The 23,514-nt window shown below is 36.7% G+C and overlaps 1 protein-coding gene across 2 annotated transcripts in view; it reads left to right on the top strand.

The window, feature by feature from the left end:
- Positions 1-9,165: 9,165 nt before the first annotated feature.
- The window catches only part of LOC134651380 (potassium channel subfamily K member 1-like), a 31,319-nt gene continuing 16,970 nt past the window's right edge, over positions 9,166-23,514 (top strand). Inside the window, exons 1-2 of one of the 2 annotated variants that reach the window (XM_063506471.1) lie at positions 9,166-9,281; positions 19,129-19,242. In XM_063506471.1, the coding sequence (XP_063362541.1) occupies positions 9,182-9,281; positions 19,129-19,242 (214 nt within the window). In that variant the 5' untranslated portion in view covers positions 9,166-9,181. Of the gene's footprint in view, positions 9,282-9,461; positions 9,574-19,128; positions 19,243-23,514 lie in introns of those variants that run through there. The other variant, XM_063506472.1, reaches the window with a different exon arrangement.

Genomic DNA, 23,514 nt, shown 5'->3' with positions numbered 1-23,514 from the left:
AATACATAGAATGGGTAAATATGAAAACGGTTCAAAAACATATCGAGAAAATAAGCTACTAATAAATACATAGAATGGGTAAATATGAGAATGATTATAATTGCTATTGATAAATGAAGCTTACGAGAAAAATAAAAAGTGGAAAAAAATGAGAATGGTATTAACTGCCATTTAGGAAACTACAGTATACACTCTCACTTGATATCATAATTATGTAGATATTTCATTGATTGTGTATTCGTGTCACGCATAAATTGTAGCGTAAAACAGTTTGGCTTCGATTTTGTTGTTAATTAAGTACCTATATAAATAAAATAACTCTGTTTGTCAAAAGTTGGCGTTTTAGACAATTAAGTAACGACAAAACATGATGACGTACAGCGCCATATAGTTCATCTGCCAAACTTAGGGGCAGATTTATCTTAGATTTTTTTTACTTTTTCTTACACCTTTTTACAATCAATAACACATTGGATTATCTCGGCCTGCTGTCACTCGCGTTCCAATAGTCCCTTATCAATTGTCACGTCAGTCTGATGGTTCTCTGGCAGGTCATCCGACAATCGATCTACCTCCTGCCGTTGTCAAATGATGAAGAAATACGCAAACGGTTTAGATGTAGGTACGTTATTGTAGTTTATGTGACTGCTACATAATGAGAGGCATTAAAATACGAGTGTGATATTATAATATCTTAGAAAAAAATTCTTACCAATTGCTTCAGAGTGTAAGAGTGTAAACTACTTGTACCTATGTAACTGTACATAATTAGGCATTAAAACACTCGTGTGATATATCCTATTAAGAAACTCACTTTGTTCGTTTCTTAAACCCACTGCCCTTTATTAAAAATCAACCCTTATTAAACTGGACCTTATAAGCACTTTAATTGTATTTTATATACAATAGATTTTTATCCGTACATATAGGCCCGCTCACAAACGCAGGACTAAAACGATTTACTTTTCCTGCGCCGTCATTTATTTAATAAATCGTATCGAGCTCGTGCCGACTCCAAAATGGGGTATAAATCCATCTTGATGGCAGATAATCTTGTTACGTAAGCGACAATTGAGTTGCAAATTCGAGAGCAAAGGCCCTTTGATTCCATCAGAGCACGAGCGCTGTATTTATTTATGAATAAGGGCAGTACGATTAAGTCGGATTTACATTAGTATACTCGTAGTTAAGGATTACTCACGCTACTCTAGCCTATACTCGTGCCTAGCTGTGCCCGACGTAATGTATATTCGAGACGATTATGTAAAATAACCCTAGTTAACCCTATTTGAATTAAGTGGTAGTAACCAGCCTCAACTACGTGAAACGAGATCAACGACGACTACCACCAGGCGTTGTTTGGATGCGTTAACATTTTATGACGTTAACGATTCAGACATGTTAATAAATAAGCTGGATTTATTATAACTAAATAGTTAGATTGTGCTTTCTTTTTAATAAACAACACGAGTCGAGGCAAAGTTTTAACACATATACGGTAACCTTTTCGGTATATTTATTTGCCTATATATCTATTCTTCATGTAAAACACTTGCAAGTCATCCTCGTAACAACTTATTCGTTTATGTTTGATTGAAGTATAAATTGTGTATTGTGCAATAAATTACATTTACATGTGACGCACAATCTAAATTCTAGAGGTATAATAGGTATTATAATTTATTACATATACGTAAGTCTACGTACACAGGTGTTCACAACTTCAAACAAAACTCGAATCGAAGCGACGGAACATTGCACTGATACCCGAGGCCGAAGCGTAGCCTGCGGCGGCACGTTGGAAAGTTGAGGAACATTCCGAGTCTTGAGTTTCACAAAATCGATGTCACATCAGATATAGACCTGTAACAGTAAAATATTTCATCACACATTTTCTACGACGCATACTAAGCTACAAAGCAGGGTTTGAAAGGATAATTATCAGTGATAGTTATCTTGATAATTATCGTGATTTTTATGCCTGATAATTATCGATTTGATAATAACCTAATAAAATGTATAACAAAATAGCAAAAAGCGCCCCAATTATTTTTACTATCAAAGAATTCAAAGAAAATAAATATAGCACCACATACCTGGGACAATTATCCGCTATTTATCGGATAATTATCGCGATAATTATCAAAGACTATAATTGTCTGGTTAATTTCGAACCCTGCTACAAAGGCAAGTCACATTCCAAATATACAAAAAACAATTATGAATTTTTAGCTTTACAGTAATTACAATCTTGGATTAAATGCAAAAAAATGGGTTAGGGATATCCTTAATTTTACCAAGGTTAGGTCATAGTATGTATGACGAATTTATGATGTCCCTGGTCGTTACTTTAGTTATATTATCTACAGAAGCTTAAATGACTAGCATTTGTTTTAGCGCTAGGGTAACTGGAAAGGACATAGAACCAGTGAGATTAAAAATTATGCCAGGTAAACGATGAAATTGGCGAAAATTTGAGATAAGATAATAAAAAAAAGATTCCAATTCCGACGAATTGAGAAAATCGGTTAAAAATAGGCGAGTTCTTCAAATTTTGTTCCTACCAACAATAATGACAGTGTGATAATGACAAGTCATTCAAAATTGACGCTTATTTTATCAAATAACGCTATTCATCATGCGCCTGCAGCTTGGCTACAATATACTACTCGAACAACCTGCACAATGGCGGATTAATACTCGTAGTACAGGCATTGTTGTCAGCAACCCCGTTAGTTCGTTAGTCTGTAACTGGGTTAAACAGACAGACATGACGGCTTTATTGAGGAATTATTACATTTAAATATGAGCAATTTGACAGTTAATCTACTTGTGGCGTGCGGTTTGCGATAATTGAGACACTGATTTAAACTTTCACGATTTATACATATTATTAAATTGTACAACAGGACTTAATCGCGTATCTAAGTTTTAAGATTTACCTCCGACGTTTCGAGGACGGCGTTGTCCCCGTGGTCTCGGAGAACTGGATTAAAACTTAGATACGCGATTAAGTCCCGTTGTACAATTTAATAATATAAAATTAAGCTTCTTACGGTAAGTTAATACGGATAAGTATGGCAGGTCTTCACATTGCCGCCCTGTTTAGGTATTGCAAGTTCATACATTTGCTGCATTTAGTGGCAAATGTACCTATTAAATATGTAAACAGGGCCCAATGTGAGGGCCATTCACACTTAACCCAGGCAGCCACACTCATGTTGCCCTTATATCGGTATATCGAGAATCTGTTTCTGAATTATTTTACACTGGTTGTACATTAAAGATTATCTGCCTAAGTACTTACTAACTCTTGCATTGTTAATTACATCTATGAATATTCCATTAAATAAAAAAGAAGACAAATCCTTGTAATAACCTAATTAATAACTTTTTATGTTAATTACTTGATTAGCAGCCATTAAATCAATTAAGGGGTAACTTGATCTAATTCTGGCTAATCCCGCGCCAACGCTAAGGGAGGCTTCTGAAAAATTATGCAAATGGAAAGTTAAATGTAACTTAAAGAGGGGCTAACTGCTCACGCTACGTAAGTACCTACTTTTTAAATACTTCATTGTTGTACCCAGGGGTCGGAAACCGGTATTTGCTCCATACGAAAATGCCGGTATTATTACGTTCTTTTTCGTTCTTTGGTTTATTATTTAATTATTAATGGGACAATCTAATAATACAAAGTTGTTACCTAAATACATGATTCTGTTTTACTTAAAGAGCATAACATTATTAAAAATATTGGGTTGTACCAGAGGCAATACATTACATAGACTAACTACCTAACTAGCGACCAGCCCCGGCTTCGCACGGGTTACCCTTAACAAATTATACACCTTAACTTTCCTCAAGATTCTCAAGAATCAATCTGTCGCAGGGAAATGATCAAAACAGAGATTTGAACAAATCTCTAAGGGATATGATCAAATCACGCAGGATGTTAAAATCTCGAATCCCTATCATCATTTCCCTAGAAAAATTCAGTCATTTGACCAAATCACTGACTCTGTTTAGTGAAAAGACAAAATCGGCCAATAAACGCGAAACGCTTTTTCATTTCACTAGATTTGTTTAGGAATTTGACAAAATCCCTAACCACGACAGTAAGTTGACGAAACGAACTTAAAAAGTCAACTAGTTTTATCATTTCGCTAAACAAGTTTAGTGAAATGATAAAGTCTCAACTGGAAGATAGTACCTATATGGTGATTTGATTAAATCTGAACAGTTTAGTGAAATGACGAAAGCAAGACAGAATACAACAGTTTACTCTACAGTTAAGCGATTTGATCAAATCTCTGACTAGATTAAGTGAACATTTTTGAAAATATCGGCTGAAAAAATGAAAGAGACTTCTCTGCACAAAGAGTTGCTAATCAAATCAAGCGTGTTGGTGGACGTCCCTAAGGTAGACAGAGGTCCATTAGATAGAAGTAATGTACCGGGGATTGTTTTAAATAGGTATTAAAAATTATCTGTACCAAATCGGTACATCTCTCGGCATCATAATTTCAAAAAATTTCACTTAATCTAGTCAGAATCAAATCGCTTAACTGTAGAGTAAACTGTTGTATTCTGTACTTGCTTTCGTCATTTCACTAAACCTTTCAGAGATTTAATCAAATTACCATATACCATCTTTCAGTTGAGACTTTATCATTTCACTAAACCTGTTTAGCGAAATGATAAAACAAGTTGACTTTTTAAGTTCGTTTCGTCAACTTACTGTCGTGGTTAGGGATTTTGTCAAATTCCTAAACAAATCTAGTGAAATGAAACAGCGTTTCGGCGTTTATTGGCCGATTTTGTCTTTTCACTAAACAGAGTCAGTGATTTGGTCAAATGACTGAATTTTTCTAGGGAAATGATGATATGGATTCGCCATTTTAACATCCTGCGTGATTTGATCATATCCCTTAGAGATTTGTTCAAATCTCTGTTTTGATCATTTCCCTGCGACAAATCTATTGATAGATAAAAACCGCATAAAAATCCGTTTAGTAGTATAGTCCGTGTAGGCGTGTAGTCGTATGTATGATCGCGATAAAAATATCGCGATCATACATACATACACACAGACAGACGCGGCGGGAACTTTGTGTTATAAGATGTATATAGATAGGTATTAAAAAGTCACGTTATTTAAAATGTAAAGATTTTTCCCAATTTTCTCAATGAAAAAGGCTCTGATTTATAAACTTCTTCGAATGACGATATCCACAATAATAATGAGAATATCGATTTTATATTGACGTCATTCTTACGTGTCATCGCATCAATTACGCGTCGTTTTTACTTGCGTATCATCAATTATTTTAATTCTGAGCAAATTGAAATATGATAAAATATGATTGAAATATGATTGAAATATGATTGATATATGATTGAAATACGTTATATAAAATATTAGCAACAACAACAACAGGTAGTATATTTAAAAAAGAAAATCTAATGGCTCCTCTACACGATGGGCCAGCGCCGGCCACTCCAAGAGACGCAGCCATGCGGTAGAATGAGATAGTAATATCACTTGCTCCCTCTAACGCATAAATGCGTCCCTTGGAGTGGCCGGCGCTGGCCCATCGTGTAGAGGAGCCATAAATCTTTTTTACAAATAATTAGGTAAACAAGAATGATGAGATTATTTGTGTAAACCTAACTAACGTCATTTATAAAATAAAACTAATTTAAATTGCAATTTTAAATTACATACAACAGCTCTAAAATCGGCAAGAACAATGTAAGAGTTTTATTTCATGTGACAGTTGCCTCGCAACTTAAAACAGTACGGAACAAAATAGAAATTCCACGTTAAAAGCTAAATAAAATGCTCCCATTTCCCAAGCCAACTGTACGTCCAATAAGTCAGCCGTTGACGGCCGTAAGCCGATTTGCGAAGTACAGTCGACTTCCTAACAGCACTTTGTTACCGTCATAATGTAATGCCGGCGGAAGGGTAAATAATTTAAAGGAGTACATGGCAACACTAGGCATTATTAAGGGGATATAGCACTGCCACAGAATAAATAATAGTACTAAGTACAGAAGACTCACTCTCTAACAAAACGCGTCTGTTACGATCAGCACAGATATGGCCGCTAGGTGGCGACAGCGTCACGCGCGGCTTATGGCTTTCCCCAAAATTGGGGCCGGAACGGATGTACTTTTAGCTACTTGTAGCAAAGCGACGAAATCGCGAAGTGAGACACGCCTGGCACTGCTTTTAACTGGCGTAAATATTTACCTTGAGAACCGAAGTGTAATGAGGAAAGTAGTTAATTATAAAGGATACCTACTCAAATGTGTATTTAGAGCGTTTAGCGCTTATAAATTTAGATTTACGGTTTAGGTTTACCTAAGTTAGTACTTACATTAAGCTTTACGACTTTATCCTTTGGTAGATCTATTCGTAAATCGAATATTTCCGAGGTAGAATTAACTAACTGAATATATCTAACGTTATAATCAGTAAGTACAATAAATCATTATGTTATTTGCTTATTGTTGTACCTTAATTTAATGTAATTTTTTAACACAGAATTATGATAACTATCATTATAAATATCGGTAACTAATAAAAAAGTAAACACCCCTATACATGGTAAACACCCCGTATTCCATAGTGTTCATAGTCGTGTAAATGACCATGTTAGCTTTAAATCGTACTTTGACATTATTTTTCTATTGTTTTTTTTATTCCCTTCACTCGATTGGCTCAATTTGTTTTTATTATCTAAGTAAAATGCATGAACACAAAAATGACGCTCGGAGTTTATGAACACCTTAATAAAAGCTGAGCGCCTACCGCGAACCACGTTCGACGTGTTGCCTCTCTGTCGCACTTGTAAATTCGTACGTAAGTGTGACAGGGAGGCAACACGTGGAACGTGATTCGCGGTAGACCCTCTGATTTCAGCTCGTTTCCGGACGGATGACTGCGTCATACTGTGAACTTGATATGGGCTACTAATTATGGCGGAAAATTTCCGAATCGCCCGTTGTGTAGATTTTTATAGTGAGAACGCTATAATTACTTATCAGAGGGGCAAACCGAATTTCGCAAATTGCGGGGATCTTTCTCTTTTACTCCAATGAAGTCAATAGGTACAGGTAGAAACACTAGAAACTAACATTCATAAATTTAAAACACAACTAAAACAATATTTAATCAGCAAATCATACTATAAGCATTCAAGAATTCTTAAGTGAGAATTAGATTATTCAGTTGTATTAGTCAGTTGCTATAATTATTGTGAAAAATTATTATTAAGATTTTAGTTATTTCATATATTGTTTACGCATATTTAATGTTGCTATAACTTCTCAGGGTTCATGTTGAGACTTTACTTAGCTTTTAGCTATATACAAGCATCAAATGTACACATGAAATGCAATAAAATATTTGATTTTATTTGATTTGATTTGATGAAGGCGTAATTAGAGTGACAGAGTAAAATGCCGGTTCTATTTTTACGAAATAAAGCTCATAAATATTGACAAAATAAAGTTTTCTTATTTAATAATTTTAGTTAGTCATGCGCAAAATGTGTCACTAAAAAGAAAAAATTGATATGCATCTTTCGTACGCTCTGAAGTAGGTACTTCACTTCTTTAGTTCACTAGTTCAGTTTAGTTCAGTAGCTCAACAGATCCATCTATATCAGTGGTGGGCAAAGTACGGCCCGCGGGCCAGCTCCGGCCCGCGAATGGATTTTATCCGGCCCGCCGCCGGTCCTATGAAATAATTAATAACGATTGGCCCACGATTCAAAAATAAATCGCAAATCAAAATAAATTTTGGCTACAATTCTGGCCCTCCACTAAAATTTCCTAAACTTTCTGGCCCCCCATGAAGAAAGTTTGCCCACCACTGATCTATATCAACAGTACTGGTTTCATTTCTGTCATTTGCGGATATATTGAGTTGAGTGAAGAATTTGATAGATAATTTCATTCAATATGAATCAGTCAAAAAAATTTATTTATGAATCTTAGGTTTAACATGGCATCCTTGTCACTCTCTAAGCAAATGAGCAAGTAAATGAAAAGGTTTTTAAACTGAACTGCTGAAGTAAAGACCTAAATGAATCCGAACTGAACTAGTGAATGAACGAGTGACATCAAGTGAATTTAATCTTTCATTCGCGAACTACCCATGTCTAATTTTAGTTATTCCACCATGTCTTATGCAGTAGACTGTATCTTTAGGTATGCTCCCCTTGACAGGCCCAAAATGCAATTTAATTCCAATCCTAAATATAAAACAACTCAAACTCGGAAAAACAACAGAGTAAATCCATTCGGCCAGATGAATCCGCAAATTTGAGAGCCCTCAAACAAATTGAAATCGATTTGGAATTGGACGTTACAAGATCTTTAACGAATATGAGATGTCTGCCATTGGAATAAGAGTTGAAATAACTTGCCGGCCGTCTTCTATGTCGTAGTAAAGTTCTTTTGCGATATTGGTTCGATATTACTGCAAAACGAAAAATAAGTACCTATACCTACTGGAGACAGTTTCCAGCCAGTATCAGAACGTAAGTAAGTAAGTAGTGTTACTAAGTGATGTAGTAAGGAACTGCAAAGATACTTATGGACTACTAGCTTTTGCCCGCGGCTTCGCACACGCAGGAGAGTTTTTTTAATTTTGTTTTTTTTTATGAATTTTGAAAAATCCTTTCTTAGTGGACCCCTAGACCTTATAAGGAACCTACTTGCCAAATTTGGGCTTTCTAGTCCCAGCGGTTTGCGCTGTGCGTTGATTTAAGTCAGTCAGTCAGGTCTTTCACGTTTATATATATAGAAGATTAAATTGATAAAACGATATACATACGTATAAGTAAAACATTAAACTCAAACAGTTTTAAATATCTACACACTTACTTCAACTCAACTTACAAGTAGGTCTAAGGGTGATTACCAACTGGGCATAGCTATTATTCAATTTTGTAACAGGTCATCAACTGAGATATTTTTGATTGATATTTTTATCCAAAATAAATTTTCTAAAACTGTATAACATGTTATTTCCGCGACGTAACGTAACATAGAGGTGTATTAAAAATAAGTGCCTGAGAGCAAAGCGATAACCAGATGTGTTTTTTGTAAGTAGACATATAATTTAATCATAATAATCTATATTTAATTGTTTCAGGTGTAAACGATGCGTCTAGTGATGCCTGGATTTATAACAGACATACGCGTGAGGCCATGGCTGCGCGTACTGACCCTTACGCTCCTTATGGCCCTGTACCTCACGAGCGGTAAGTAGCGTGTGACATTTTATAGAAGGAAGAGACAATGTAAGCGATGCGTCTAGTGATGCCAGGGTGTATAATGGACGTACGCGTGAGGCAATGGCTGCGCGTACTGACCGTAACGCTCCTTATTGCCCTGTACCTCACGAGTGGTAAGTAGCGTGTGACATTTTATAGAAGGAAGAGAAAGTGTAAGCGATGCGTCTAGTGATGCCAGGGTGTATAATGGACGTACGCGTGAGGCCATGGTTGCGCGTACTGACCCTAACCCTCCTTATGGCCCTGTACCTCACGAGTGGTACTGGTAAGTAGCGTGTGACATTTTATAGAAGAAGAGACGGTGTAAACGATGCGTCTAGTGATGCCGGGGTGTATAATGGAGGTACGCGTGAGGCAATGGATGCGCGTGTTTATCCTGGGCTCCTTATGGCCCTGTATACCCCACTAGTTGTAATAGTATAGGACATTATTTTGAAGGGAATACAATTTCCAGTTTATTATAATTACTGGTTTTTATTTACTGGTATATAAAACAAGTAATGAATATATATACATACTTAATGGCAAAATTCAGCAATTTTGTACCTACGAGTAACTACATAGATTAATATAAAAGGAGTTTAGTTCAAATACCTAACTAAAGTCATTACATGACATTGACATTGTGCTTGTAGGTGAAAACGAACTCGAGGTGCAGAACAGACTTGAGAAGTGGCGGCAAAAATTGGAGAATGTTGGCCTGAAGATCAGCAGATCTAAAACAGAACACATGTTCTGTGATTTTGGCGGTCTCTCCAGTTTTGCTGCCATAAAACTCGACGGCGTTACATTGCCGGTTTGCTCCGACTTCAAGTACCTCGGTTCGCTAGTACAGTGCGATGGCAATATCGATCGTGACGTAAAAAACCGGATTAGCACTGGATGGATGAAATGGCGACAGGTCACGGGAACCATTTGCGATGCCCGAATGCCTCTTCGGTTGAAGGGTAAAATTTATAAATCAGTCATAAGACCTGTCGTCATGTATCAGAGTGTTGGCCCCTAAAGGTGACGGATGAAAAGAGATTGCATGTAGCGGAGATGAGAATGTTAAGGTGGATGTGTGGCGTGACAAGAATGGATAGGATAAGGAATGAGTATATAAGAGGAAGCCTGAAAGTTGCACCCATAACAGAAAAAGTAAGGGCAAACCGCCTAGCCTGGTACGGACATGTGATGCGGAGGGATGAAAGTCATGTGACGAGAAAGGTATTACGAATGAATGTGGAGGGAAGTACAAGGAGAGGAAAACCGAGGAAAAGGTGGATGGACTGTGTGAGAGATGATATGAAACGAACGCAAGTGAATGATGAGATGACGGGTGACAGAGAGGTATGGAAGAGGAAGACATGCTGCGCCGACCCCAAGTAAATGGGACATGGGCAAGAGAATGATGACCTAACTAAAGTCATTACAAGTTGGTCCTCCTGGTAAAATTGTGGGATTTTCCGTCCAATCTAGGTTTCCTTTCACTTAAATATTAAGGGTTTTATTCTGGAAACGTTTTTGTCGGCTGACTGGTAATAGGCAGAGGTAATGAATTTAATTTGTTGAGCCGATAAAGAAACGTTACTCTTACTACAGTGGGAATAGTGGGATAAGTTGTAGTAAAAATCATACGATTGTTAATAAGATAAACCACATCCACCACTTAATAGTCAGCCAAGTTTTTTTCTTAATCAACTTGATAAATTCTCAATCAGGAGTAAATCATCAGTATTCATATTTTAGGGGTCCGTAGTCAACTAGGAACCCTTAGAGTTTCACCATGCCCGTCTGTCTGTTCGTCTGTCTGTCCGCGCCTTTGCTCCGGTATCGTTAGTACTATAATAGAAAGAAAAAAACTTACATTTACGAGACTTTATGATACATCTCCCTTAAGCACTTTACGACTTTTCTCCTGCAGAACTTGATCTTAAAAATCTGGTACCTACCTATTGGAAAGTAGACTGCGTGAATAATGGCGTTAAAATTGATTTTTTTACAAGGTCAACTGCAATCAGACCACAAAAGCAGAAATTAGAAATTCTCAGCACGCAACATTTCGAATGACATTGAAAACGGACCAATAGCCGCAATTTGTAATTTTGGATGTGAAAATGTGCGTAAAGACATTTCATTTTTTTTTTCAATATCAGCAATTTCAATATATTTCATGTCAAATATATATTTACCAAAGTGTTAGGTTTCTGAAATTGGATCGTTATTTTACTTTTGAAATGGCTGCATTTGTCTCGTAGTTTTGAATTATTCCGTTTTTATTTTTCTCGAAAGATGAATTTCATTGTAATATGAAATACAAATACGGGCGTGCTAAAAAAACCGTTCATATGCTCAGGCCCTAGACAACGGTATCTTATTAAGACAATATAAAGAATATTTAGATATATTAAAGTTAGTTTTGTATGATTTTTATATACCATTAACCTTTTGTATAATAAAAAAATAAGTGATTTTTGACATTCAATATATGTATAGGTACCTATTTTTTCACCAAACATATACTTTATATCATTAAGTAGGGTCAGGGTGAGGTCAGAGGAACACCGGGACAAGAGAAACGGGAACACCCAAATATTCCGAAATATGTTTTTCCGACTTTCATAACCTCGATTTTCATAATCCCGATTTTTTATATGTCCGAAATATCGAAATTACGACTTTGAAAACGACGAAAGAAGAAAATCACGACTGTGTTATTGCCGAATACTTAAAATCCGATTTTCATATGGACGAAAGCTTATAGTTCCGATTTAGAAAAAATCCGAAAATATTTTTTCCGAATTTGTCTATTCCGAAAAATCATTGACCGATCGGAAATAAAGTAATTCGGTATCAATTTTCTCTTAGATTATACTTATCCCTTTCCACATTTATTAAATTTCTACTCGAAATAATTGATATTTTATTGTATTTATAAATTTATACTTGTTAGAATATAATGTCTATACCTGTAAAATTAATATTACCTACTTAGTCTTAAACTGTGTTGCTTTTTTATCTAAAACATTTTTGTACAAATAGGTGAACTTCATAAAATGCTCTGACTAGACGAGAACATATATAGGTAGGTATGCATCAGAGCTCGTATAAAAATAAAAGCCCAACTAAATTTTTTATCAATTTACGCGCGAATTTTTGTTTCATTATCTTGGCAACGTTTATTACTTTTATTGGACACTATTCCTTTCCACACAAAAGTTTTATTAAAACAAGCATTTCATTGATTTAGGTAGATAAAATGAAACTTTGACACTCGTCGCTCACAGGTTCATTAATTGGCACCTTCGGAGAAAATCAAATTAGTGAGAACGAAGTTCGATCGATCAGCGAAAAGCCAGTTATCTCCGATCGCCGACTTCGGGCAATGTTACGTTCTTCACGTATTGAATCTTGAAGTTTAAAGACCCTTTTAATTAATTAAAGAAGTGAACTATTGACTTTCGCCTTTAGTTAGGATTCATTAGGATCAGATGATCCTAATGAATCCTAACGCATATAGTGCTAAAACTTAAACGTATTGGCTATAGTATGACTATGTCCCCTGCTATTTGGGCCGATTTATTTTTCGATTTTTTTCTTCATTACATTTCGATGACAAATAGCTGGTAGAAAAGCTCCTCATTAAGAACGAGATAAATACAAGAATGACAACTTATAAAAGTTAAAAAGTAATTTTCCATCAAGTTACGAAAATTCCATCCGTTTTCGTAACATAGAGGAAGATTTTTTAGAACGCACATGTGATGAAATTGGGCTTATCAACATTTTACTAAAATAAAATGATAACCAATGTAAAATTTACCCATCTGGCACTTGCAAATGACAAATAGAATGATAATTGAGGCCTAATAACATAACAATATATTTTAACTTAATAGAAGCGCTGGTGGCCTAGCGGTAAGAGCGTGCGACTTTCAATCCGGAGGTCGCGGGTTCACACCCCGGCTCGTACCAATGAGTTTTTCGGAACTTATGTACGAAATATCATTTGATATTTACCAGTCGCTTTTCGGTGAAGGAAAACATCGTGAGGAAACCGGACTAATTTCAATACGGGCCTAGTTTACCTTCTGGGTTGGAAGGTCAGATGGCAGTCGCTTTCGTAAAAACTAGTGCCCACGCCAATTACTGGGATTAGTTGCCAAGCGGACACCAGGCTCCCATGAGCCGTGGCAAAATGCCAGGACAACGCGAGGAAGATGATGATGATACTTTAACTTAATATTAGTTAATATGTATGCCGCAAGTTGTTGATGTTACTTTTAACGCAGTACCTATATAATATACCTATATACTCCATAAGGTATACAAATAATTTAAGCTAATTTATAGATAGGTGATGAAAGAACAAAAGAGACCCAAAAGTTGTCCAATACCTGGCACACCTGTTCAGCAAAGTTTGAGGTTGGTTGCCAGTTTAAAAACAGTACGGATTTCTTGTAATTACCTAATTATAATCAAATTATCAAAACTTATATCAGATTCGACAGAAATGTAATATACCTACAATAAGTAATGGTATAAAAATTGGAAGAAGTGAAATTAATAACTAATATTATAACTGTCAATTGTAACCTCCCACTATTCACTTACTTACTTACCATAATATAAACACCCTCTTTAGATTTACCCTTAGAATATGGCCATGTGATTTAGTCGTGATCGTCTAGTCTAGCGTTAGGACCCCTCGAAGTGAACCGCGGTACCCTAGGTTCTTTAATGAGTATCAGCTAAATTTTGGACTCTGATTTTATTTACAATTACCTGGACTTTGGGAAAAATATATTATGAAATTGGAAGCACATTTATTATGATGTTAACGAGTAACTTACTAGAATAATTTATTAAAATACAGAAATAGTACTGAAAGTTACCAGAATTTATTACTGTAATGTAAATGTTGTTATATTTTACTTCAAATGATATTATTTAGGTAAATGCAGCATACATGATAATATGAATATAAAAGGAATATATTTGGTAAAATGAGTTTAAAAAGGGGGTTGGTAGAAGCCTGCCACAATCTATTAAGCCTCCGGGATAACATATGAGTAGCACTCCTGGGGTAAGCCCATTTACACCCTAGCATTTCAAGTTAATATTATTAACTACCAGCTTCTATACGAAATATGCTACCCATACGCTCGATGCAGGATTGGGGGCTCCTAGTCCAATCAGCAAGGTCAATTGGAACTCCTACCCTACTCTTTAGCCAGACGGGCTATGACCAACACTTCGGAACCTATGCGTGCCTAGATGACTATGAAGAGAAGTGTCAAAGTATCCATCAGTCATCAAAATTACTATTCTTTTTTATTTCAAAAACTAGGGATGCGAATCCCATTTCCATTCCCCAGAACTAAAATATAAACTGTATTTCTAGTTTTTTAGAAGTATGAACGAAGTACTAAGTTTATTTGTTAAAAATATACTATATTTTATGAGACTGAAATATCAAGATGAGCATTATTTCACTCAAAATATCCTTCGGATTACTCTTGCCTGCCAAAGGTTCCCTAAAACAGCTAGTCGTCGATTTTCTATCTCCGAATAGACTGTGTTCCTAATCCCAACTTGATATTTATGATTTTATTGTGTAAATACCTTAGAAACATGATTGTAATACTCAGTACCTCGTCTTTACACCAGAAAACCAGAATTTCATAAATAAAAATAGAGATAAGATTTTACGTTAATTATTTTCCCCAAATAATTTAAATATTGGAAGATCTAAGCAATTCAAACCCTATACCTATTTACGCACAATTTTAGTATAGCGAGACCGTAGTTGAAGTCCCTTAAAAAGAAAAATACATCAGTTTTACAGACCAAGACTAAAACGAACCCTAAATTCCGAATAATTGGTGTGTGAATTTACCCTAAACCTACCCTTGTCCCTACTCTAGTATAACCAAAGCACAGTTCGTACTTACCATCGACCTGGTACTTTGGAATATACGCAAGTGTATCCCTACTAAGAAGCTGTAAGAGTTCGGCGAGCGATTCCGAGAATGCAACCTAACAGCTCGTGGTCTTGTCTCCCCCCATGGCGGGTTGCACAAAGGCAGGGTGGCAACATGGGTAAGACAGGGCCCTATTATGTATATAAGTGGTATAAATAAATATATTTAATATACGAAGCCTCCAAATACTGTAGATTTCAAATGGGCCCAGATTACTCCGGATGATGCGCACGTGACATCCCCATTATTCATCTAACAGCTGGACATTGGAGAGCTAAGGAGGGAGACGTTTTTCACCTTCTATGTTGGTAAAGAGAAGGTGCCAAGATAACCCTCATCTTGGAACAAAAAGACTCCTAGACAGCTCACATTTAACACCGCAAGGGGTGAGCGGTCCAGTCGGACAAACAGTCAGTCCAAACAATGATCTGGTTTTTAAACTATATAGCAAAAGACCCCATAGTAAAACACTAAAATAACTAGGTTCAATTTTACGAACCAAACTACTCACAAAATCAAACTAACTAAACACAGAAGTGAAATTCCCTTAAACACCGCTATCTAAGTTCAGTTTTATGACGATATTGTCCCCACAAAACCAAACACAGACACGCTTTCCAAGCCCCTGTTATGCAACGATACTGTCCCTGCATAACGTGACGGCACTTAGAAAACACAGTGTAGAAAACTTCACTATAACAACACACAGTAGCAAAGAATCCCCGCAATAGCCCAAGTTCAGTTTTACGACGATATTGTCCCCGTAAAACTAAACACAGACACGCTTTCCAAGTCCCTGCTATGCAACGATATTGTCCCTGCATAACGTGGCGGCACTTAGAAAAACACTGCGTAGGAAACTTCACTATATTTAAATCCCGTACACGGTAACAAAGAATCTCCACAAAAGTCTAAGATCAGCTTTACGACGATATTGTCCCCGTAAAACCAAACACAGACACCATTTCCACGCTTAAATTCACCAGGATAATTCCAAGCGAAAACAAACATAGCAACAGTAGTAGAGGAACTTTGCTCACCGAATATTTAAACGCCCGAGAACCAGAGTCACTGCTAGCCGATGGTTGAAGAATGAATGAATCGCTCGCAGCGCGCACCCGCCTTTTATACCCCTTACTGGCGACCTATTAGCGACGCAACGGCGACCTATTGGCGACAGGCGACGTACTGGCGACCTATTGACGACAGGCGACTCAACGGCGACCCATTGGCGACAGGCGACGTACTGGCGACCTATTGACGACAGGCGACTCAACGGCGACCCATTGGCGACAGGCGACGTACTGGCGACCCATTGGCGACAGGCGACGTACTGGCGACATATTGGCGACAGGCGACATAGTGGCGACATATTGGCGACAGGCGACGTACTGGCGACATATTAGGGACCTATGCCTAGGGTCATAACAGTGTCGTATTGACAACGTATTGACGACATATTGGCGACATATTGGCGACATATTGGCGACATATTGGCGACATATTGGCGACATAATGGCGACATAATGGCGACATAACGGCGACATAACGGCGACATAATGGCGACATAATGGCGACATAATGGCGACATACTGGCGACATACTGATGACATAATGGCGATATAACGACGACATACCGGCGACATAACGGCGACATACTGGCGACATAATGAGACAAACATTAATCAGAAAGTACCAGGATACCATGACTGAGGAAGAGGTCATTTGCCCCGTACCTATTAGCGATATGCAACCGACGACCAGTGATTTATTAAGACAAATGTTTACCAAAAGTACCAGGCTACCATAACCGAGGAAGAGGTCAAAAGTCGTAAAGTTCGATGCTACCAAGATCTATCCCTTTCACGCTTGCGTCTTAGAGAAAGACGGAGATATTCTCAATGACGTCTACGCACACATTCACAGGCAATAATCGGGTAGTCAGTTTGAGTAGACTAAATTATAATAAAAAGGAACGCTTTATGGCCCCTCTACACGCACGAACCTGCAAGCATTATTTTACTTTGGGATATTTTTAGTCTCTTTCCGAAAAACACTCCTGTGTGGAAGTATTTTACGTTCACCAGTAGCAAACATACTCAAAACATAGCGGGAAGTTTAAAATCTTAGGCGTTTTGGACTGTTTGTATTAACTCTGTACTAGGAGTTCAGACTTCAATACGACCGAACGTCACGCTGTCAATGTCACTGTCATTCTAATGCCAAAAGTTCACATATTTGGGTTAGTTTCAACTTGTGATGGTTATTTTACGCAAGTTATTAATCTAAATAGCAAAAAATTTATAGTGGGTTATATATTTAATGAAACCACAAGTGGTGAAATACGAAACGTGCACTTCAAGTTGTAATTGTGACATTATTCATATGAATCATGCATGAAATACGCGACTGAAAGGGATTTTAGTATTCAAGGTATTTCTTTCTAGTTTGTGTGTTTTGTAATGAACAAATTAGGTTAATACTAGGTATGTAATAGGCATACGACCAGTCACACAATATATAAGTAAATATCATTTTTGTTCAAAAGTCAATCTTAAATTATTTTTAGAAATAACAATCTAGTAAGTATCTCTAATTAAAGAAGGCTATAGATTAAACTTCACCCTCCACTACTCCACTAAATTATTATGTACCTCTTAGAATTTACACCAAACCCACTTTCAAAAAGGCGATTACGAATATGTACTTAATAACCCATTTCCCATTTAACGTGGAATAAGGATTTTCTAAATTATTGTTAATATCTGGGAAACCGAGCTTTGCTCGGAAAACGTATAAAAACTCGAAAACGCGCGTTTTCCCAGAGATAAAACCTAGCTAGATCGATTTTTCGCCCCGGAAAACCCCCATATACTAAATTTCATCTAAATCGTTAGAGCCGTTTCCGAGATCCCCGAAATATATATATAAATAAATAAATAAATATGCAAGAATTACTCGTTTAAAGGTATTAGATAGATTAGATATTCTAAATATGCTCCAAAAATACGTACCTCTATCATTGTCTATGATGTGTTAATATTTAAAAAAATATATTTTTATAAAAAAATTCAACCTGTTTACTGTAAAAAATCTGTGTACTAGCTTGAACGAAGCGAGTTTAAGGACCCACGAACTTTCTAAGTACGTGCCGTGTTTCCTGTGTTATTTTAATTATACTATAGGTACCTCAGGGTATTATCAAGACATACTTCATAAACTTCATAGGTATTTATAAAGGACACACTCGGCAAAATGAAGCCCTCTCACCAATTAACCGTCAGTATTATTTAAAAACAAATTATTAGAGAGTAAGAGTTTTTAGGTACTGAAAATTCGTCAGTTTAGCGATTCATTTGAAACTCTATTTTGTAGTACCTACCTATAACTAAAAAAATACCTACATGTCCGAGCGAATCGAGCGTTAAAACGCCTCACTAAAATCGAAGAGCAAAGCCGTGGCAGATGTATAGTCCAGTTCACAAACATATTTTCAAACCAACGTTCCAAAAATATACTATCTCGCCTGTAAGACACTGAGAATAAGGTCGTGTGTCGTGTAAATATATTTTTGGAACGTTGGTGTTTGTAGATTTTTGCTGTTAAGGTTAGTTACAAATTCATTGCTGTTAAGTTTGTGTTTTTCTACATTTAACCTGCTCGCGACGTCCTGGGGAGGTTCCCTTAAAAAAGAAGAAAAATAAAAAAAGAAGAAAAATATACAGCTGGACCCAGTTTAGGGGATCGGGAAATATGTCTTTATGCCAAGTGGTCGTGAAATAATTTTCGTGAAATGAAAAAGATATAAGAAACACTGTTTTGTTATATAAAAAAAAATTCTATTACAGGAGCGCTGGTATTCCAGCAATTGGAGGGTCAGAAGGGTCAACCAGACGACCAAAGGGCTCGGCAGGTCCAAAAGTACAAGCACGACTTCTTGCGGGACCATCCTTGTATCTCAGGTTAGATTACCTAGTTTAATTGTCTAAAGCAGGCCACTGACGAGCCTTCCAACAGTCCAAATAGCGTGGCTGCAATCCAAAATCGGTCCGTGAATGTCAAAAACGTAATGTTTAATATTAGGATGCCGTCCATTTGGATGAATGGACGGATCGATGGATCGTCAGTGGCCTGCTTTAAATACTTTTTGTCAATTTGCTAGAAATAATTGCATGTATTTCTAGATTTAACTTTATTAGTGTTCCGTACAAAACTTTGTTCACGGAACACTTATGGGATCACTTCGGTCTTGCAAATCAGTTATTTTTAATTTTATAATAATATAGTTTGTTTATGGGGCATATTTGCTGAACATATGGAAATATGGGGTAGGTATGTGTGTGCGTGTGTGTTTATGCGTAATTAATTATGAATCCTGCTAGGAGCGATACATTTTCCGTTTCTTGAATATAAAGCAGGGATGTTGCGGATGCAGATTTTTTGACATCCGCGGATGCGGATGCGGATGCGGATATTTAAAGGCTCACATCCGCGGATGCGGATGCGGATGCGGATGTCAAGATTAGGTACTTAGAAAACTTCAAATATTACATGTTTAGTATTTGTTTATTTAAAAAAACGAAACGTTTAGTATTTGAGCAAGAATATAGGTGCGTTATATTTAATAAACAGTAACTTCGCCGAATTTTCTGGATCTAGACTATTCTAGACGATTTCGTTATAGGTAATGACGAAATTACCTAGCACTTACGCCGCCGCTAAGACGTTCCTGTACCGACTTATTCGACATCCGCATCCGCATAAGCTCCGCATCGATTTTATGCGGATGCGGATGCAGATGCGGATGTTGAAAATAATGCGGAAGTTCCGCGGTTGCGGATGCGGATGCGGATGTTCGCAACATCCCTGATATAAAGACATAATATGTCAGTGAATATGTCACATGTTCCCGATTATTATTATTATCTCGATTCGACCCTATTACAAAAGGTGACTGTTCACGACTATCATTTTATTAGCACGAATAATGACAATATTATACTTAAATTTAATTGCCATTTATAAAGTAGGTTATATCTACTTAGTTTTCTTATCTAGGTACCTATTTAAAAGCTTTATATGACAACGGTATAATGCTCGACTTGGCGGGGGAACTACCGTGCCCACAGATGCAAGTGGGAACACCCTCATTGAAATATTTACTTAGATACCTAGTTAGATACATCAGGCGGGCCGCTCGCTTGTTTGCCACCGTAGTGGTATGAAAAACTGATACAGTCAGTTTATACAGTCATTAATAGTAACTTCAATATGCGTGTTCATAACATGAACCTATAATATTACGGACAGAGTTTCGCTTACAACACAGCTGTGATTCCAACATCCACCAGTTTCTAAGTATTTACGCGTGACACACACACATTGACAGCCCACATCCACCAGTTTGCCGTCAGACGAATCGAAACGTCATTGAAGTAAACATGTCGAAGAAAACTATAAAATATGCGTAGTTAAATCCTGCTAGAATTGTACCGATCGAAAGAAAAAAAGTCACGGAATAACTTTTCATACTTAAGTTTATCAATTAGTACGTAAAATCACGATAATTTGTTGTTTATAAATTATCAAACTGCAAAACAGGAGTGTGACCAGTAACATGAATAGGGTAATTTCCCGAAAGTAGGGTAATTGATACCCTTCTTATTAAATCATTATTTATTAAGAGATCATTTAGGTAAATGGTTAAATTATTGATTGTGCATTTCAAACTAGGTCGGTATGGTAATTTCCCGATACTAAGGAGCGATACTTAACGTTTATTTGTTATGTATTATAATTTTTTTGTTGAAAACCAGATGTGTTTCAAGTTAAATGTATAAATTAAAAAAAAACATGACGAACTGATTTCATTACGATGCTAAATATCATTAGGTATTGAAAATAATGTTTGCACAGTAATTGTGCAATATTGCGCATTTTCAAGACCTATAAAATCAGATACGTACACACCTTTTTTTATTGTCTAACGTAAAACTGTCCTAATTTTTTATTTTAAATTAAAAAAAAAACTAGCACGATATTAAAAATAATTGTTTCACCAGGAATGGTCGGCCTTCAAACACTAGAGACTAGACGAAAGCTGCTACATATAATGCATTATCGCCAACTACTTCACAATAAAGTAGATGGCGCATCCGTGCTTGAGAGAATGGGACTGCAGAGGGCTTACCGCGAACCACGTTCGACGTGTTGCCTCCCTGTCACACTTACGTACGAATTCACAAGTGCGACGGAGAGGCAACACGTCGAACGTGGTTCGCGGTAGGCCCTCAGGTGTCACGGGCAAACGTCGCAACAGGCCGGGTGGGTCCGGCGGCGTGGGCGGCGCGGTGCCGGCGCGGCGGCGGCGGCGCCTGTTCGCGAGCACCGGCGCGCGCACGAGGCGCGGCGCCAACGCTCCCACCGCTCGGGCCCAAACTGCTCTTAACCGCATCATACTGGAGTCAGATGATGTAGATATATTTGCTGATAGTGCTGGTGTATTTTACAGGAAACTGATAAGGTGCATAGATAAATAATATAATGTTAAAATGCATCCCTGATCTCATTGTTATAAGTTTGTTCTGTTGTAAGTATAAATATTTTAATATAATTATGTAATATACCACATAAGTGCTTTGGTGTTATACTGTTAATTTATGTGTAAAGTTTAATAAATAAAATAAAAAATAAATAAAATAAAATTAGGGGAGAATTTGTGTTACATGGTAACACTCGTCTACACGCACATATTCAAACCGGCCGCCATTGCAGTGTCACAGTTTGTCTTAGGTGACAGTCCGTCCGTAATATTCTAGGTCCATGGTTCATAAAGTACCTAATGCGTAAGATACGCAACGTAAGCGATTCGACAGCTGGCATATACTTACATCCATACAATACAACCAGCATTTTGCAAGTTTAGTGTCTAGCATAAAGCTGAGTCCATGCTGCATGATGTTCATCTGGTCATTGGGTAAAATATCTCAATTACGAAATATGTTTGCTCGATGTTCCATTTGCCGAATTTTAATTTGACCGAACGCGATCCTGTAGAATCCATTGGGTTAATTACGTTAGGTTAGATTCACTTCTAAAAATTTTACGGTTTTGAGAAAAAACGCGTTCGGTCAAATGAAAATTTCGGGATTTTAATAAATTCCGGAAATGAGATATAGTCCGTCAACCAAATCTTGTCAGTAGCAATGTAAAGCAAACTAAAGTAGGGCAACACTCAAAGAGCAGTATTGCGCTAAGAAAAGCAGCAATGTACATCGAACCAACAGATTTTTTTTCCGCTGAGCGCGCCCTGCGTACGTCAATTCAAATTGTCACTCGCGGTTTATTGAAAAAAATTGAAACATGGACGGACAATTTAAAAGCGATGTTAAAACAATGTTAATCAAAATGATGAACAAATTTGAAGATATCAAAAACAACTGCTTATATTCTCTTTGTTCCCTATCTATGTCTTCTAAGTTTACTAAAATAAAATCATATCAAAATGCAGATAATTAGATAGTGCATATATTTGTTATTTACAATATAATATGCCACTTGTTAATGTAAATTAGTGTACTGTTCTGGATGAATATGACATACCTGTGTAATTTTTTTGATTGGTATATATTGTACAATATACATATTAAAAATAAAACAACTGATATTTGGGTGTTTATTTAATTTAAAGGTAAATAAGATAAGGGTCACTTTTCGACTTGGTTGCGTTGTACATATAAACCGCCATAGGTAAGTATTGTCTGAAAAGATACTACCTACTACGAACGCCTTATATTGGGCAAGATTTAATCCTGCAACAAACATGTATGGATTAGGTAGATATTGCGAAAGAACGGCGATATAATCAAGTTTACCTTTGTAAATAGTCACAACTGATTGCTGAAAATATTAGACATGTGGGCCTATGGACGGTTTCCAGGACACAATTTATGGTCTTGTTGGATAGATTTAGGCATACGTTTTAATTTTATTTATGCCTTTTAACCCTAAAACAAAAAACTGAACATAATCGTAAAAGTTCGAAAGAGTTCTTCCAATACTTGTCATAACCTCAATTTTTAGTAATGTTTACCATCAACGCCAACGAGCATGATTGTACATTGTAGGCCCCTTAGCTTTGCTTATTCTTATTTAATGTATTGGTATTTAATGGTGACAGCAGAAATATCTCTTGAAACAGAAACGATTCAGAATGAAAACCAAATGAAAACAAA

The sequence above is a fragment of the Cydia amplana genome, chromosome 10, assembly GCF_948474715.1.
Source record: "Cydia amplana chromosome 10, ilCydAmpl1.1, whole genome shotgun sequence".
In the NCBI taxonomy this organism is placed as follows: Eukaryota; Metazoa; Arthropoda; class Insecta; order Lepidoptera; family Tortricidae; genus Cydia; species Cydia amplana.
Note: the sequence above shows the minus strand (reverse complement) of the source record. Positions and strands in the feature narration are given on the sequence as shown.